At 47.5% G+C, this 18,089-nt stretch overlaps 1 protein-coding gene across 14 annotated transcripts in view; it reads right to left on the bottom strand.

The window, feature by feature from the left end:
- The window catches only part of LOC118397982 (focal adhesion kinase 1), a 187,769-nt gene that overhangs the window by 69,143 nt on the left and 100,537 nt on the right, over positions 1–18,089 (bottom strand). For all 14 annotated transcript variants that reach the window (XM_052470051.1, XM_035792877.2, XM_052470044.1 and 11 more), the window contains one exon: positions 15,368–15,534. In XM_052470051.1, the coding sequence (XP_052326011.1) occupies positions 15,368–15,534 (167 nt within the window). The remainder of the gene's footprint in view (positions 1–15,367; positions 15,535–18,089) is intronic.

Here is an 18,089-nt window from a genome sequence, read left to right as displayed (position 1 = left end):
ATTGTGAACTAAAACAATGATAACTAACCTGAGCAACAGTATACAAGGCATATTGACATTTGAGAGAGACATACAGCGAGGCATACAGTAATCACAGGTAACAAGATTTGATTTGATTTGATTTGATCACAGGTGTTGAATTGGGAAAGCTAGCTAAAACAGTGGGTGAGACAACAGCTAATCAGTGAGCATAACAACAGCAGGTAAAATGGCATTGACTAGGCAACGGGGCCGACAGATAAAACAAACAAGCAGAATGGAGTACCGTGATTAATGGACAGTCCAGCGTGCATCAGCTATGTAGCCAAGTGATCAGAGTCCAGGGGCAGCGGTGGATGGGGCAGGGGGGCTGGACTGGCGAGTGTTATCCAGGTTAAAAAAAACTAACAATGACTAAATAGCTTGTAGCTAGTTAGCTGGTTAGCTTCTGGACGTTCTTGAGTGTGTTCTAAAAATTACTACATTACTCATCTCATATGTATATACTGTACTCTATACCATCTACTGTATCTTGCCTATGCCGTTCTGTACCATCACTCATTCATATATTTTGATGTACATATTCTTCATCCCTTGACACTTGTGTGTATAAGGTAGTTGTTGTGGAATTGTTAGGTTAGATTACTTGTTGGTTATTACAGCATCGGAACTAGAAGCACAAGCATTTCGCTACACTCGCATTAACATCTGCAAACCATGTGTATGTGACAAATAAAATTGGAATTGATTTGAACACTGTTCTGGACTGTGCGTGGAGTTCAACACTGTTCTGGACTGGGCTGTGTGTGAAGTTGGACACTGTTCTGTGCTGGGCTGTGTGTGAAGTTGGACACTGTTCTGTGCTGGGCTGTGTGTGAAGTTGGACACTGTTCTGTGCTGGGCTGTGTGTGAAGTTGGACACTGTTCTGTGCTGGGCTGTGTGTGAAGTTGGACACTGTTTTGTGCTGTATGTGAAGTTGGACACTGTTCTGTGCTGGGCTGTATGTGAAGTTGGACACTGTTCTGTGCTGGGCTGTGTGTGAAGTTGGACACTGTTCTGTGATGTTCTGTGCTGGGCTGTATGTGAAGTTGGACACTGTTCAGTGCTGGGCTGTATGTGAAGTTGGACACTGTTCAGTGCTGGGCTGTGTGTGAAGTTGGACACTGTTCTGTGCTGGGCTGTGTGTGAAGTTGGACACTGTTCTGTGCTGGGCTGTGTGTGAAGTTGGACACTGTTCTGTGCTGGGCTGTGTGTGAAGTTGGACACTGTTCTGTGCTGGGCTGTGTGTGAAGTTGGATACTGATCTGTGCTGGGCTGTATGTGAAGTTGGACACTGTTTGTGCTGTATGTGAAGTTGGACACTGTTCTGTGCTGGGCTGTATGTGAAGTTGGACACTGTTCTGTGCTGTATGTGAAGTTGGACACTGTGAAGTTGGACACTGTTCTGTGCTGGGCTGTATGTGAAGTTGGACACTGTTCTGTGCTGTATGTAAAGTTGGACACTGTTCTGTGCTGGGCTGTGCTGGGCTGTATGTGAAGTTGGACACTGTTCTGTGCTGTATGTAAAGTTGGACACTGTTCTGTGCTGTTCTGTGCTGAGCTGTGTGTGAAGTTGGATACTGTTCTGTGCTGGACTGTATGTGAAGTTGGATACTGATCTGTGCTGGGCTGTGTGTGAAGTTGGACACTGTTCTGTGCTGGGCTGTGCTGGGCTGTATGTGAAGTTGGACACTGTTCTGTGCTGTATGTGAAGTTGGACACTGTTCTGTGCTGGGCTGCTGGGCTTTATGTGAAGTTGACACTGTTCTGTGCTGGGCTGTGTGGGAAGTTGGACACTGTTCTGTGCTGGGCTGTGTGTGAAGTTGGACACTGTTCTGTGCTGGGCTGTATGTGAAGTTGGACACTGTTCTGTGCTGGGCTGTATGTGAAGTTGGACACTGTTCTGTGCTGTATGTGAAGTTGGACACTGTTCTGTGCTGGGCTGTGTGTGAAGTTGGACACTGTTCTGTGCTGGGCTGTGTGTGGAGTTCAACACTGTTCTGGACTGGGCTGTGTGTGAAGTTGGACACTGTTCTGTGCTGGGCTGTGTGTGAAGTTGGACACTGTTCTGTGCTGTATGTGAAGTTGGACACTGTTCTGTGCTGGGCTGTGTGTGAAGTTGGACACTGTTCTGTGCTGGGCTGTGTGTGGAGTTCAACACTGTTCTGGACTGGGCTGTGTGTGAAGTTGGACACTGTTCTGTGCTGGGCTGTATGTGAAGATGGACACTGTTCTGTGCTGTATGTGAAGTTGGACACTGTTCTGTGCTGGGCTGTGTGTGAAGTTGGACACTGTTCTGTGCTGAGCTGTATGTGAAGTTGGACACTGTTCTGTGCTGGGCTGTGTGTGAAGTTGGATACTGATCTGTGCTGGGCTGTATGTGAAGTTGGACACTGTTCTGTGCTGTATGTGAAGTTGGACACTGTTCTGTGCTGGGCTGTGTGAAGTTGGACACTGTTCTGTGCTGGGCTGTATGTGAAGTTGGACACTGTTCTGTGATGTATGTGAAGTTGGACACTGTTCTGTTCTGTGTGAAGTTTTACACTGTTCTGTGCTGGGCTGTATGTGAAGTTGGACACTGTTCTGTGCTGAGCTGTGTGTGAAGTTGGACACTGTTCTGTGCTGGGCTGTGTGTGAAGTTGGACACTGTTCTGTGCTGGGCTGTGCTGGGCTGTATGTGAAGTTGGACACTGTTCTGTGATGTATGTGAAATTGGACACTGTTCTGTGCTGGGCTGTGTGAAGTTTTACACTGTTCTGTGCTGGGCTGTATGTGAAGTTGGACACTGTTCTGTGCTGAGCTGTGTGTGAAGTTGGACACTGTTCTGTGCTGGGCTGTGTGTGAAGTTGGACACTGTTCTGTGCTGGTCTGTGTGTGAAGTTGGACACTGTTCTGTGCTGGGCTGTATGTGAAGTTGGACACTGTTCTGTGCTGTATGTGAAGTTGGACACTGTTCTGTGCTGGGCTGTGTGTGAAGTTGGACACTGTTCTGTGCTGGGCTGTATGTGAAGTTGGACACTGTTCTGTGCTGTATGTAAAGTTGGACACTGTTCTGTGCTGGGCTGTGCTGGGCTGTATGTGAAGTTGGACACTGTTCTGTGCTGTATGTAAAGTTGGACACTGTTCTGTGCTGTTCTGTGCTGAGCTGTGTGTGAAGTTGGATACTGTTCTGTGCTGGACTGTATGTGAAGTTGGATACTGATCTGTGCTGGGCTGTATGTGAAGTTGGACACTGTTCTGTGCAGTATGTGAAGTTGGACACTGTTCTGTGCTGGGCTGTGTGTGAAGTTGGACACTGTTCTGTGCTGGGCTGTGCTGGGCTGTATGTGAAGTTGGACACTGTTCTGTGCTGTATGTGAAGTTGGACACTGTTCTGTGCTGGGCTGTGCTGGGCTTTATGTGAAGTTGGACACTGTTCTGTGCTGGGCTGTATGTGAAGTTGGACACTGTTCTGTGCTGGGCTGTGTGTGAAGTTGGACACTGTTCTGTGCTGGGCTGTGTGTGAAGTTGGACACTGTTCTGTGCTGTATGTGAAGTTGGACACTGTTCTGTGCTGGGCTGTGTGTGAAGTTGGACACTGTTCTGTGCTGGGCTGTATGTGAAGTTGGACACTGTTCTGTGCTGTATGTAAAGTTGGACACTGTTCTGTGCTGGGCTGTGCTGGGCTGTATGTGAAGTTGGACACTGTTCTGTGCTGTATGTAAAGTTGGACACTGTTCTGTGCTGTTCTGTGCTGAGCTGTGTGTGAAGTTGGATACTGTTCTGTGCTGGACTGTATGTGAAGTTGGATACTGATCTGTGCTGGGCTGTATGTGAAGTTGGACACTGTTCTGTGCAGTATGTGAAGTTGGACACTGTTCTGTGCTGGGCTGTGTGTGAAGTTGGACACTGTTCTGTTCTGTGCTGGGCTGTATGTGAAGTTGGACACTGTTCTGTGCTGTATGTGAAGTTGGACACTGTTCTGTGCTGGGCTGTGCTGGGCTTTATGTGAAGTTGGACACTGTTCTGTGCTGGGCTGTATGTGAAGTTGGACACTGTTCTGTGCTGGGCTGTGTGTGAAGTTGGACACTGTTCTGTGCTGGGCTGTGTGTGAAGTTGGACACTGTTCTGTGCTGGGCTGTATGTGAAGTTGGACACTGTTCTGTGCTGGGCTGTATGTGAAGTTGGACACTGTTCTGTGCTGTATGTGAAGTTGGACACTGTTCTGTGCTGGGCTGTGCTGGGCTTTATGTGAAGTTGGACACTGTTCTGTGCTGGGCTGTATGTGAAGTTGGACACTGTTCTGTGCTGGGCTGTGTGTGAAGTTGGACACTGTTCTGTGCTGGGCTGTGTGTGAAGTTGGACACTGTTCTGTGCTGGGCTGTATGTGAAGTTGGACACTGTTCTGTGCTGGGCTGTATGTGAAGTTGGACACTGTTCTGTGCTGTATGTGAAGTTGGACACTGTTCTGTGCTGGGCTGTGTGTGAAGTTGGACACTGTTCTGTGCTGGGCTGTGTGTGGAGTTCAACACTGTTCTGGACTGGGCTGTGTGTGAAGTTGGACACTGTTCTGTGCTGGGCTGTATGTGAAGTTGGACACTGTTCTGTGCTGTATGTGAAGTTGGACACTGTTCTGTGCTGGGCTGTGTGTGAAGTTGGACACTGTTCTGTGCTGAGCTGTGCTGAGCTGTATGTGAAGTTGGACACTGTTCTGTGCTGGGCTGTGTGTGAAGTTGGATACTGATCTGTGCTGGGCTGTATGTGAAGTTGGACACTGTTCTGTGCTGTATGTGAAGTTGGACAATGTTCTGTGCTGGGCTGTGTGTGAAGTTGGACACTGTTCTGTGCTGGGCTGTGTGTGAAGTTGGACACTGTTCTGTGCTGGGCTGTATGTGAAGTTGGACACTGTTCTGTGATGTATGTGAAGTTGGACACTGTTCTGTGCTGGGCTGTGTGAAGTTTTACACTGTTCTGTGCTGGGCTGTATGTGAAGTTGGACACTGTTCTGTGCTGAGCTGTGTGTGAAGTTGGACACTGTTCTGTGCTGGGCTGTGTGTGAAGTTGGACACTGTTCTGTGCTGGGCTGTGCTGGGCTGTATGTGAAGTTGGACACTGTTCTGTGATGTATGTGAAATTGGACACTGTTCTGTGCTGGGCTGTGTGAAGTTTTACACTGTTCTGTGCTGGGCTGTATGTGAAGTTGGACACTGTTCTGTGCTGAGCTGTGTGTGAAGTTGGACACTGTTCTGTGCTGGGCTGTGTGTGAAGTTGGACACTGTTCTGTGCTGGTCTGTGTGTGAAGTTGGACACTGTTCTGTGCTGGGCTGTATGTGAAGTTGGATACTCATCTGCTCTGGGCTGTATGTAAAGTTGGACACTGTTCTGTGCTGTATGTGAAGTTGGACACTGTTCTGTGCTGTGCTGTATGTGAAGTTGGACACTGTTCTGTGCTGTATGTGAAGTTGGACACTGTTCTGTGCTGGGCTGTATGTGAAGTTGGACACTGTTCTGTGCTGTATGTGAAGTTGGACACTGTTCTGTGCTGGGCTGTGTGTGAAGTTGGACACTGTTCTGTGCTGGGCTGTATGTGAAGTTGGACACTGTTCTGTGCTGTATGTAAAGTTGGACACTGTTCTGTGCTGGGCTGTGCTGGGCTGTATGTGAAGTTGGACACTGTTCTGTGCTGTATGTAAAGTTGGACACTGTTCTGTGCTGTTCTGTGCTGAGCTGTGTGTGAAGTTGGATACTGTTCTGTGCTGGACTGTATGTGAAGTTGGATACTGATCTGTGCTGGGCTGTATGTGAAGTTGGACACTGTTCTGTGCAGTATGTGAAGTTGGACACTGTTCTGTGCTGGGCTGTGTGTGAAGTTGGACACTGTTCTGTGCTGGGCTGTGCTGGGCTGTATGTGAAGTTGGACACTGTTCTGTGCTGTATGTGAAGTTGGACACTGTTCTGTGCTGGGCTGTGCTGGGCTTTATGTGAAGTTGGACACTGTTCTGTGCTGGGCTGTATGTGAAGTTGGACACTGTTCTGTGCTGGGCTGTGTGTGAAGTTGGACACTGTTCTGTGCTGGGCTGTGTGTGAAGTTGGACACTGTTCTGTGCTGGGCTGTATGTGAAGTTGGACACTGTTCTGTGCTGGGCTGTATGTGAAGTTGGACACTGTTCTGTGCTGTATGTGAAGTTGGACACTGTTCTGTGCTGGGCTGTGTGTGAAGTTGGACACTGTTCTGTGCTGGGCTGTGTGTGGAGTTCAACACTGTTCTGGACTGGGCTGTGTGTGAAGTTGGACACTGTTCTGTGCTGGGCTGTGTGTGAAGTTGGACACTGTTCTGTGCTGTATGTGAAGTTGGACACTGTTCTGTGCTGGGCTGTGTGTGAAGTTGGACACTGTTCTGTGCTGGGCTGTGTGTGGAGTTCAACACTGTTCTGGACTGGGCTGTGTGTGAAGTTGGACACTGTTCTGTGCTGGGCTGTATGTGAAGTTGGACACTGTTCTGTGCTGGGCTGTGTGTGAAGTTGGACACTGTTCTGTGCTGAGCTGTGCTGAGCTGTATGTGAAGTTGGACACTGTTCTGTGCTGGGCTGTGTGTGAAGTTGGATACTGATCTGTGCTGGGCTGTATGTGAAGTTGGACACTGTTCTGTGCTGTATGTGAAGTTGGACACTGTTCTGTGCTGGGCTGTGTGTGAAGTTGGACACTGTTCTGTGCTGGGCTGTGTGTGAAGTTGGACACTGTTCTGTGCTGGGCTGTATGTGAAGTTGGACACTGTTCTGTGATGTATGTGAAGTTGGACACTGTTCTGTGCTGAGCTGTGTGTGAAGTTGGACACTGTTCTGTGCTGGGCTGTGTGTGAAGTTGGACACTGTTCTGTGCTGGGCTGTGCTGGGCTGTATGTGAAGTTGGACACTGTTCTGTGCTGGGCTGTGTGTGAAGTTGGACACTGTTCTGTGCTGGGCTGTATGTGAAGTTGGACACTGTTCTGTGATGTATGTGAAGTTGGACACTGTTCTGTGCTGGGCTGTGTGAAGTTTTACACTGTTCTGTGCTGGGCTGTATGTGAAGTTGGACACTGTTCTGTGCTGAGCTGTGTGTGAAGTTGGACACTGTTCTGTGCTGGGCTGTGTGTGAAGTTGGACACTGTTCTGTGCTGGGCTGTGCTGGGCTGTATGTGAAGTTGGACACTGTTCTGTGATGTATGTGAAATTGGACACTGTTCTGTGCTGGGCTGTGTGAAGTTTTACACTGTTCTGTGCTGGGCTGTATGTGAAGTTGGACACTGTTCTGTGCTGAGCTGTGTGTGAAGTTGGACACTGTTCTGTGCTGGGCCGTGTGTGAAGTTGGACACTGTTCTGTGCTGGTCTGTGTGTGAAGTTGGACACTGTTCTGTGCTGGGCTGTATGTGAAGTTGGATACTCATCTGCTCTGGGCTGTATGTAAAGTTGGACACTGTTCTGTGCTGTATGTGAAGTTGGACACTGTTCTGTGCTGTGCTGTATGTGAAGTTGGACACTGTTCTGTGCTGAGCTGTGTGTGAAGTTGGACACTGTTCTGTGCTGGGCCGTGTGTGAAGTTGGACACTGTTCTGTGCTGGTCTGTGTGTGAAGTTGGACACTGTTCTGTGCTGGGCTGTATGTGAAGTTGGATACTCATCTGCTCTGGGCTGTATGTAAAGTTGGACACTGTTCTGTGCTGTATGTGAAGTTGGACACTGTTCTGTGCTGTGCTGTATGTGAAGTTGGACACTGTTCTGTGCTGTATGTGAAGTTGGACACTGTTCTGTGCTGGGCTGTATGTGAAGTTGGACACTGTTCTGTGCTGTATGTGAAGTTGGACACTGTTCTGTGCTGGGCTGTGTGTGAAGTTGGACACTGTTCTGTGCTGGGCTGTATGTGAAGTTGGACACTGTTCTGTGCTGTATGTAAAGTTGGACACTGTTCTGTGCTGGGCTGTGCTGGGCTGTATGTGAAGTTGGACACTGTTCTGTGCTGTATGTAAAGTTGGACACTGTTCTGTGCTGTTCTGTGCTGAGCTGTGTGTGAAGTTGGATACTGTTCTGTGCTGGACTGTATGTGAAGTTGGATACTGATCTGTGCTGGGCTGTATGTGAAGTTGGACACTGTTCTGTGCAGTATGTGAAGTTGGACACTGTTCTGTGCTGGGCTGTGTGTGAAGTTGGACACTGTTCTGTGCTGGGCTGTGCTGGGCTGTATGTGAAGTTGGACACTGTTCTGTGCTGTATGTGAAGTTGGACACTGTTCTGTGCTGGGCTTTATGTGAAGTTGGACACTGTTCTGTGCTGGGCTGTATGTGAAGTTGGACACTGTTCTGTGCTGGGCTGTGTGTGAAGTTGGACACTGTTCTGTGCTGGGCTGTGTGTGAAGTTGGACACTGTTCTGTGCTCTGTGACACTGTTCTGGCTGTATGTGAAGTTGGACACTGTTCTGTGCTGGGCTGTATGTGAAGTTGGACACTGTTCTGTGCTGTATGTGAAGTTGGACACTGTTCTGTGCTGGGCTGTGTGTGAAGTTGGACACTGTTCTGTGCTGGGCTGTGTGTGGAGTTCAACACTGTTCTGACTGGGCTGTGTATGTGAAGTTGGACACTGTTCTGTGCTGGGCTGTGTGTGAAGTTGGACACTGTTCTGTGCTGTATGTGAAGTTGGACTCTGTTCTGTGCTGGGCTGTGTGTGAAGTTGGACACTGTTCTGTGCTGGGCTGTGTGTGGAGTTCAACACTGTTCTGTACTGGGCTGTGTGTGAAGTTGGACACTGTTCTGTGCTGGGCTGTATGTGAAGTTGGACACTGTTCTGTGCTGGGCTGTGTGTGAAGTTGGACACTGTTCTGTGCTGTTCTGTGCTGGCTGTATGTGAAGTTGGACACTGTTCTGTGCTGGGCTGTGTGTGAAGTTGGACACTGTTCTGTGCTGGGCTGTATGTGAAGTTGACACTGTTCTGTGCTGGGCTGTGTGAAGTTGACACTGTTCTGTGCTGGGCTGTGTGTGAAGTTGGACACTGTTCTGTGCTGGGACACTGTTCTGTGCTGGGCTGTGTGTGAAGTTGGACACTGTTCTGTGCTGGGCTGTGTGTAAGTTGACACTGTTCTGTGTTGTTCTGTGCTGTATGTGAAGTTGGACACTGTTCTGTGCTGTGTGTGAAGTTGGACACTGTTCTGTGCTGGGCTGTGTGTGAAGTTGGACACTGTTCTGTGCTGCTGGACACTGTTCTGTGCTGGGCTGTATGTGAAGTTGGACACTGTTCTGTGCTGGGCTGTGTGTGTTGACACTGTTCTGTGCTGGGCTGTATGTGAAGTTGGACACTGTTCTGTGCTGGGCTGTGTGAAGTTGACACTGTTCTGTGCTGTATGTGAAGTTGGACACTGTTCTGTGCTGGGCTGTGTGTGAAGTTGGACACTGTTCTGTGCTGGGCTGTATGTGAAGTTGGACACTGTTCTGCTGCTGTATGTGAAGTTGGACACTGTTCTGTGCTGGGCTGTGTGTGAAGTTGGACACTGTTCTGTGCTGGGCTGTATGTGAAGTTGGACACTGTTCTGTGCTGGGCTGTATGTGAAGTTGACACTGTTCTGTGCTGTATGTGAAGTTGGACACTGTTCTGTGCTCTGTGAAGTTGGACACTGTTCTGTGCTGCTGTATGTGAAGTTGGACACTGTTCTGTGCTGGGCTGTATGTGAAGTTGGACACTGTTCTGTGCTGGGCTGTATGTGAAGTTGGACACTGTTCTGTGCTGGGCTGTGTGAAGTTGGACACTGTTCTGTGCTGCTGTATGTGAAGTTGGACACTGTTCTGTGCTGGGCTGTATGTGAAGTTGGACACTGTTCTGTGCTGTATGTGAAGTTGGACACTGTTCTGTGCTGGGCTGTGTGTGAAGTTGGACACTGTTCTGTGCTGGGCTGTATGTGAAGTTGGACACTGTTCTGTGCTGTTGGACACTGTTCTGTGCTGGGCTGTGTGTGAAGTTGGACACTGTTCTGTGCTGGGCTGTATGTGAAGTTGGACACTGTTCTGTGCTGGGCTGTGTGTGAAGTTGGACACTGTTCTGTGCTGGGCTGTATGTGAAGTTGGACACTGTTCTGTGCTGGGCTGTATGTGAAGTTGGACACTGTTCTGTGCTGTATGTGAAGTTGGACACTGTTCTGTGCTGGGCTGTGTGTGAAGTTGGACACTGTTGACACTGTTCTGTGCTGGGCTGTGTGTGTTGGCTGTTCTGTGTGAAGTTGGACACTGTTCTGTGCTGGGCTGTCTGTGAAGTTGGACACTGTTCTGTGCTGGGCTGTATGTGAAGTTGGACACTGTTCTGTGCTGTATGTGAAGTTGGACACTGTTCTGTGCTGGGCTGTGTGTGAAGTTGGACACTGTTCTGTGCTGTATGTGAAGTTGGACACTGTTCTGTGCTGGGCTGTGTGTGAAGTTGGACACTGTTCTGCTGGGCTGTATGTGAAGTTGGACACTGTTCTGTGCTGCTGTATGTGAAGTTGGACACTGTTCTGTGCTGGGCTGTGTGTGAAGTTGGACACTGTTCTGTGCTGGGCTGTATGTGAAGTTGGACACTGTTCTGTGCTGGGCTGTGTGTGAAGTTGGACACTGTTCTGTGCTGGGCTGTATGTGAAGTTGGACACTGTTCTGTGCTGGGCTGTATGTGAAGTTGGACACTGTTCTGTGCTGTATGTGAAGTTGGACACTGTTCTGTGCTGGGCTGTGTGTGAAGTTGGACACTGTTCTGTGCTGGGCTGTGTGTGGAGTTCAACACTGTTCTGGACTGGGCTGTGTGTGAAGTTGGACACTGTTCTGTGCTGGGCTGTATGTGAAGTTGGACACTGTTCTGTGCTGTATGTGAAGTTGGACACTGTTCTGTGCTGGGCTGTGTGTGAAGTTGGACACTGTTCTGTGCTGGGCCGTGTGTGAAGTTGGACACTGTTCTGTGCTGGGCTGTATGTGAAGTTGGACACTGTTCTGTGCTGGGCAGTGTGTGAAGTTTGTCACGGCCCTGAATTTGTCTGAACCATTTGTGCTTCTCCTTCCAATAGGGCGCTTCACCTTTAATTCCCAATTAAATAGCCAACATCAGCTGCACAAAAGGGGGTTGTGATGGAGGTGCGAATGAGGATGTGTTCAACCCTCAGTTCCGAAACATCTTTACTCCATGTGTTTTGTTGTATTTAAAAGTGTGCTTTGTAGCCTTGTCTCAAGTATAAACAGGATCGGATCCACTCATTTCTTCCTTTGGACTACAGATGTGGTCTTCGCTGTTTCATCGTGCCCTTCCCCCCATGGAGATCTGTTGGCGGATTGAATTGTCTGACTGTCCGACTGACTACAACTGACCACAAATCAGCACGGTATAAATCACACTCAAACAAATTAAATACCGTATGCAAAACATTTGTAGTCAGTCGGACAGTCAAACAATTCAATCCGCCAACAGATCTCCATGGGGGGAAGGGCACGATGAAACAGCGAAGACATATTGAGTTTTGATACTCTGTTTGGTTGTGTGTCACGTTCGTGGTGAGAGACGGACCAAGGCACAGTGTGTGTGGAGTTCCACATCTTTATTACGGGGAAACTTCAAACAGCAACAAAAAAACAACAACGAAAACGTGACACCAGTGGTGCTACATACACACACACACAAAACACAATATCCCACAAAGCAGGCGGGAGAAAGGGCTTCCTAAATATGATCCTCAAAGGAAACGATTACCAGCTGCCTCTAATTGGGAACCATACAACCCAGCCACATAGAAAATCAATGACTAGAACACCCCCCTAGTCACGCTCTGACCTAAACACCATAGAGAACCGAGGGCTCTCTATGGTCAGGGCGTGACATTGTGTGGTAAAACAGTTTGAAATTTTGATTGTATGATTGAGACTGGGTTTACGCTACACTTTTATGAACGGACAAACATTGCGTGACTGAAGTCACTGGAGTTCCCTGAACTCCTTTACCAGGCTGGACTCTTTTATGCCCGAGGTAAGAGACTTTTCTTGAAGAACCAGAGCTCATTGCTTGTTATATTATTATGTGTGTGATCATTTATGTTGGTAATACAACCCACGCAAAAGAACAGTTGTTTTGAAGTTATTTCCATTGTTTTAAGGGTTTATGAAAAGACTTGACGGACCAGACAGGACACATTCCCTCACAAACAAGAAGGAGAAATCAATATTTTCTCTGGTAGGCACAACCTACCTGTCACCCCTACAAACAATAACCTTAAGTCAAAACCATTACAAGTTGGACACTGTTCTGTGTGTGGACCTGAACACTGCAGTGCCAGCAGCAGAGTGAGTGATATTTAGATTTCCACTCCAAGTACATTCAACAAACCCTTGAGCCATTTCTATGCTGCAAGAGAATTTGAAGAAGCGTACACACACACTGTGAACTCGTCAGTATGCTTACTGCAGAATACTGAAACAATCACTCCCAGAGAGAGAGAGAGAGAGAGAGAGAGAGAGAGAGAGAGAGAGAGAGAGAGAGAGAGAGAGAGAGAGAGAGAGCGAGACTGAAGGACACTTTGAAGAGTGTATAGTCGTGGCCGAGTGTATAGTCGTGGTTTTGAGAATGACACAAATATTAATATCCACAAGGTTTGCTGCTTCAGTGTCTTCAGATATTTTTGTCAGATGTTACTATGGAAAACTGAAGTATGATTACAAGCATTTCATAAGTGTCAAAGGCTTATATTGATAATTACATGAAGTTGATGCAAAGAGTCAATATTTGCAGTGTCGACCCTTCTTTTTCAAGACCTCTGCAAGACCTCCGCCCTGGCATGCGGTCAATTAACTTCTGGGCCACATCCTGACTGATGGCAGCCCATTCTTGCATAATCAATGCTTGGAGTTTGTCAGAATTTGTGGGGTTTTGTTTGTCCAACCGCCTCTTGAGGATTGACCACAAGTTCTCAATGGGATTTAAGGTCTGGGGAGTTTCCTGGCCATGGAGCCAAAATACAAATGTTTTGTTCCCCGAGCCACTCAGTTATCACTTTTGCCTTTTGGCAAGGTGCTCCATCATGCTGGAAAAGGCATAGTTCTTCACCAAACTGTTCCTGGATGGTTTGGGAGAAGTTGCTCTTGGAGGATGTGTTGGTACCATTCTTTATTCGTGGCTGTGGTAAAAATTATGAGTGAGCCCACTCCCTTGGCTGAGAAGCAACCCCACACATGAATGGTCTCAGGATGCTTTACTGTTGGCATGACACAAGACTGATGGTAGCGCTCACCTTGTCTTCTCCGGACAAGCTTTATTCCGGAGGCCCCAAACAATCGGAAAGGGGATTCATCAGAGAAAATGACTTTACCCCAGTCCTCAGCAGTCCAATCCCTGTACCTTTTGCAGAATATCAATCTGTCCCTGATGTTTTTCCTGGGGAGAAGTGGCTTCTTTGCTGCCCTTCTTAACACCAGGCCATCCTCCAAAAGTCTTTGCCTCACTGTGCGTGCAGATGCAGTCACATCTGTCTGCTGCCATTCCTGAGCAAGCTCTGTACTGGTGGTGCCCCGATCCCGCAGCTGAATCAACTTTAGGAGACCGTCCTGGCACTTGCTGGACTTTCTTGGGCGCCCTGAAGCCTTCTTCACAACAATTGAACCGCTCTCCTTGAAGTTCTTGATGATCCGATAAACGGTTGACTTAGGTGCAATCTTATTGGCAGCAATATCCTTGCCTGTGAAGCCCTTTTTATGCAAAGCAATGATGACGGCACGTGTTTCCTTGCAGGTAACCATGATTGACAGAGGAAGAACAATGATTCCAAGCACCACCCTCTTTTGAAGCTTCCAGTCTGTTATTCGAACTCAATCAGCATGAAAGAGTGATCACACCTGTGTTAACGAGAGAATCACTGACATGATGTCAGCTGGTCCTTTTGTGGCAGGGCTGAAATGCAGTGTTTTTTTCGGGATTCAGTTCATTTTCATGGCAAAACGGGACTTTGCAATTCATCTGATCACTCTTCATAACATTCTGGAGTATACGCAAATTGCTATCATACAAACTGAGGCAGCAGACTTTGTGAAAATTAATATTTGTGTCATTTTCAAAACTTTTGACCACGGCTGCACAGGTCTATGAGATGTGAAATCACATCACGATAGAACACAACAGTGTATCCCAGGCAGTAGCAGTATTCCAGTCAGAATGAGAGAGGAAAGCCAGACCGTCCTTAGTGAACAGATTTAAGTCCTAACAGAGCCATGTAGAGAGAGACGACGAGAACAGTGCAAAGCCAGGCTGTCCCAACTGGCACCCTATTCCCTATATAGGCTGTGATTAAAAGTAGTGCACTATGTAGGGAATAGGGTGCCATTTGGGTAGCAATCAGACTCCAGGCTCAAAGATAGCCAGAAAATACCTTAGCCTTCCACTGAGAATTGAACTACTGAGATTCACAGAGCAACATTTGACAGTAACTTAGACTGTAAAATGCGTCAAATTATGATCCAAGTGAGGATGGAAACTTAAGATGTTTATAATGTTCAATGAAATGTTTTCTAAAGGGAAAAAAACGTACTACAGACAAGCCCTTGAGGCTCTTTAGTGTCCAATTCTGTGTTCAGAACATATTTTATGTGACGGTAACATCTAGGTCACACGAACATGTTAGGCTAGGAGAATGAATGGCTAAGGAACTATATTGGCCAATCTCTATAGTGTGTTCATCAAACATTCATAGTATCAGATCCTCGACTGACTTCTTCCTTACAAAATAAGACACAGAGATGAAGTGTTAACTTATGGGGCAATGTGTCTTGCCTCTGCTCTCAGGGACATTCACAGGGTCTAAGTGTGCCTAAAGAAAGGTTGTAGACTATCACAGAACTGTCTGATGCAGAATAAAGGCATTTAATGCCATCTGTGCGATACCTAACGCTAGAAGCTAAGGATGTGACTCATCTGGCAGAACAACTTTTAATAGCAATGACCTACTACCGAGTCATTGACAGTTGAGACATTGAAAAACACACACACACACACACACACACACACACACACACACACACACACACACACACACACACACACACACACACACACACACACACACACACACACACACACACACACACACACACACACACACACACACACACACACACACACAAAAAAGCTGGGTCTGTGAATCTGTAGATTCCACCTTCTTGTCGGAGAGACACCGACTGCCGTTTTGTCATTGTCTTCAATACACACAGGGGCAGACAGAGACAGTCAGACAAATACACACATCAAGAGAGAGACATAATCTAAACAGACAGATACACGCACACAGGGCAAACACATTGGTGCACTCATACACGTAAGTGCACACGGACGAGCACACACACACACAGTCTGCTCACCTCCACTCCTCCTGGGAGCGGTTCTGCTCGTATTTCTCCCTCACGTGGGACACGCCCATATCAGGGTGGAGCCAGTGGACCTGGCCGGATTGGGAGTGGCTGAGTCGCAGGCTGAAGCACGCCACGCATTTCACCTTGTGGATGTCCAAGATCTTCTGGATGATCCCCTGTAGAGGTGGAACACAGGAGAGTTAAGAGACCAATGACAAGCCACGGTAGGAAAGTTCAAGGTCATACAGAAGTTATGTGAAGGGAAAGATGTTGAACGTAGAAGGTCCACACAATGCAAGACATTGGTAAAGAAACTGACTAGAGTTTTTACTGGAGACAGACAACAAAACACGGTAAACAGAAAGTGGAGCCCAGATATAGACTCCTACTGAGAGGTGAAGAGAAGACAGGATGTTCCAACTGTTCTGTCTGTAGGAGCGATGCTATCTTATCGCCATGGCAGCCACCGCTCTGCCTAGTGACAGCAGGTAGCCTGTCTGAGGCGATAAGTAGAACATATATGTATATTTTCGCATTGGCTGAATGGCCAAGGAGGGCACCAACCCATACCCTTATCCCCCCATCTGACCAGCTCCTGTGGAACAATCCAACACTCAAATGGCCACTCAGTCACAAATGGCCACTCAGTCACTCAGTCACTCATTCAGGACTTCAAATCAAACTTTATTTGTCACACGCGCCGAATACAACAAGTGTAGACCTTACTGTGAAATGCTTACTTACAAGCCCTTAACCAACAGTGCAGTTCAAGAAGAATATTTACCAAGTAGGCTAAAATAAAAAGTCATAATAAAAAGTAACATAAGAAGAATAACGATGCTATACACAGGGGGCACCGGTCAGTCAGTGTGCGTGGGTATAGGTTAGTTGAGGTAATTTGTAAATGTAGGTGGGAGTGAAGTGACTATCCATAGATAATAAACAGCGAGTAGCAGCAGTGTACAAAAGGAAGGGGGGGTCAATGTAAATTGACGTGGCTTGGGGTTAGAAACTGTTGAGGAGCCTTTTGGTCCAAGACTTGCCGCTCCGGTACCACTTGCCGTGCGGTAGCGGAGAAAACAGTCTATAACTTGGGTGACTGGAGTCTCTGACCATTTTATGGGCTTTCCTTTGACACCGCCTAGTATATAGGTCCTGGATGTACTGGGCTGTTCGCACTACCCTCTGTAGCGCCTTACGGTCAGATGCCGAGCAGTTGCCATACCAGGCATACCATGTCTCTCTCTGCGACATCCTCTCACTGTCTGTTCGGTTTAACATCAACCCCCAGACCTCACCAGACCAGATGGACCATTCACGTCTGTCAGCCATGAAGCGGCAACTAGAGTGCCAATAGACTAGCTTATGACTGTAGTCTATGACCGGCCAGACGGACCACTCACGTCTGTTATATTATGTCGTTAGTGCCCACAACACTAGGGCTCCATGTTAAGTCTATGGCTGGCATGGAGATATTCCGGCCTCGCCTGGCTGTGCTGGTGTCATCCACAGCCGTATGTGTGCATACTATCACACTGCCGATCCGATGTGACATTCCAGCCCAAACACTTAAGAGCCATTGCATATTTAAGAAGATTGTATTTATGAGAGAAGAGAGAGAGGCTGGATGGCTGGATCCCCCAGAGTAGGTTCAATAATGTGCCCCAGTTACGGCCTGATGGCCAAGTGGCAACACTGTGGAGGATAACAGAGCCTGATCACTGCCCAAGGAGAGGAGAAGGAGGAGAGGAGGAAGAGAGGAGAGGCCAGAAAAGCATAGGAACTGGGCTATTGGGACTGGGAATTCAAAGCCTGTCAGCCAGCGTTGTTTGGTAATGTAGTTTCCAACTTAGGGAGGTCTCTATGCAGCCTTGGGACTGACTTTCTGCTTGTGTAATGGCAAATGTTTATTTGAGACTGTCCACGGCAAGGACGACGCTCTAACCACTAGGCTACTCTGCCGCCCCCTGCATGGAAGTTCCAGTAACAATGCACTAGGAACCAGGAGAGCACTTAGAGAATATATTCTATGCAACCGTACAGCACCTTTACTTTAGGTTTGTAGGTCTGTAGCTACTGAAGTAACAATGTCTTCGTGTGAATTGATGTCGGTACCTAGTTATTTTCTCTATCAATGAAGGAAAATCTTCCTGCACAGATGAGATAGACCCTCCTCAATATTCCAATGGTGAGTAGTGATAAAGAAATGCAATATGATCATGTTAACCTGCTCTAACAGAAGATTACTCAGCCAGCTAAGGGCGGCTAAGCTAAAGCCAGTGTCTTATCTCAGTTTGCTAAAGAGCACGCAAATCCTCTACCCTCCATTAAAATGATTAAATATGGGCGTTGGTTAGCTTCTTGAGATGGTGGCTGGGGCTCCGGAGTGAGGTTTCCCCTAGGCACAGCTATAGGATCAGCAGAAGAAGAATATAATGGCTCAACACAGACAGAAGTGTGTAATCTCACGAGCCATAATCTAAAAGTTTTGTCTGGCAAGAGAGGCTGAAGTGAGTGGGCCCAAGAAAAGGTAGAGCCCTCTCTGTCCATCCATTATTATATCTCAACACAATCTCTGTTTTATAATCCAATACTGGATGCAGAGTTCCTCGGAGGATCGTAGAGAGAGAGAGAGAGAGAGAGCATCTGAGTAATGGGAAAAATGTGTCTGCCCAATTTGAAAGAAAAACAATTTGCATACAAATTAATAATTGCCATTTCAAGTCCATTT

The sequence above is a fragment of the Oncorhynchus keta genome, chromosome 19, assembly GCF_023373465.1.
Source record: "Oncorhynchus keta strain PuntledgeMale-10-30-2019 chromosome 19, Oket_V2, whole genome shotgun sequence".
Taxonomy (NCBI): Eukaryota; Metazoa; Chordata; class Actinopteri; order Salmoniformes; family Salmonidae; genus Oncorhynchus; species Oncorhynchus keta.
The sequence above is the reverse complement of the archived record's forward strand: the minus strand, read 5'-3'. Positions and strand labels throughout refer to the sequence as shown.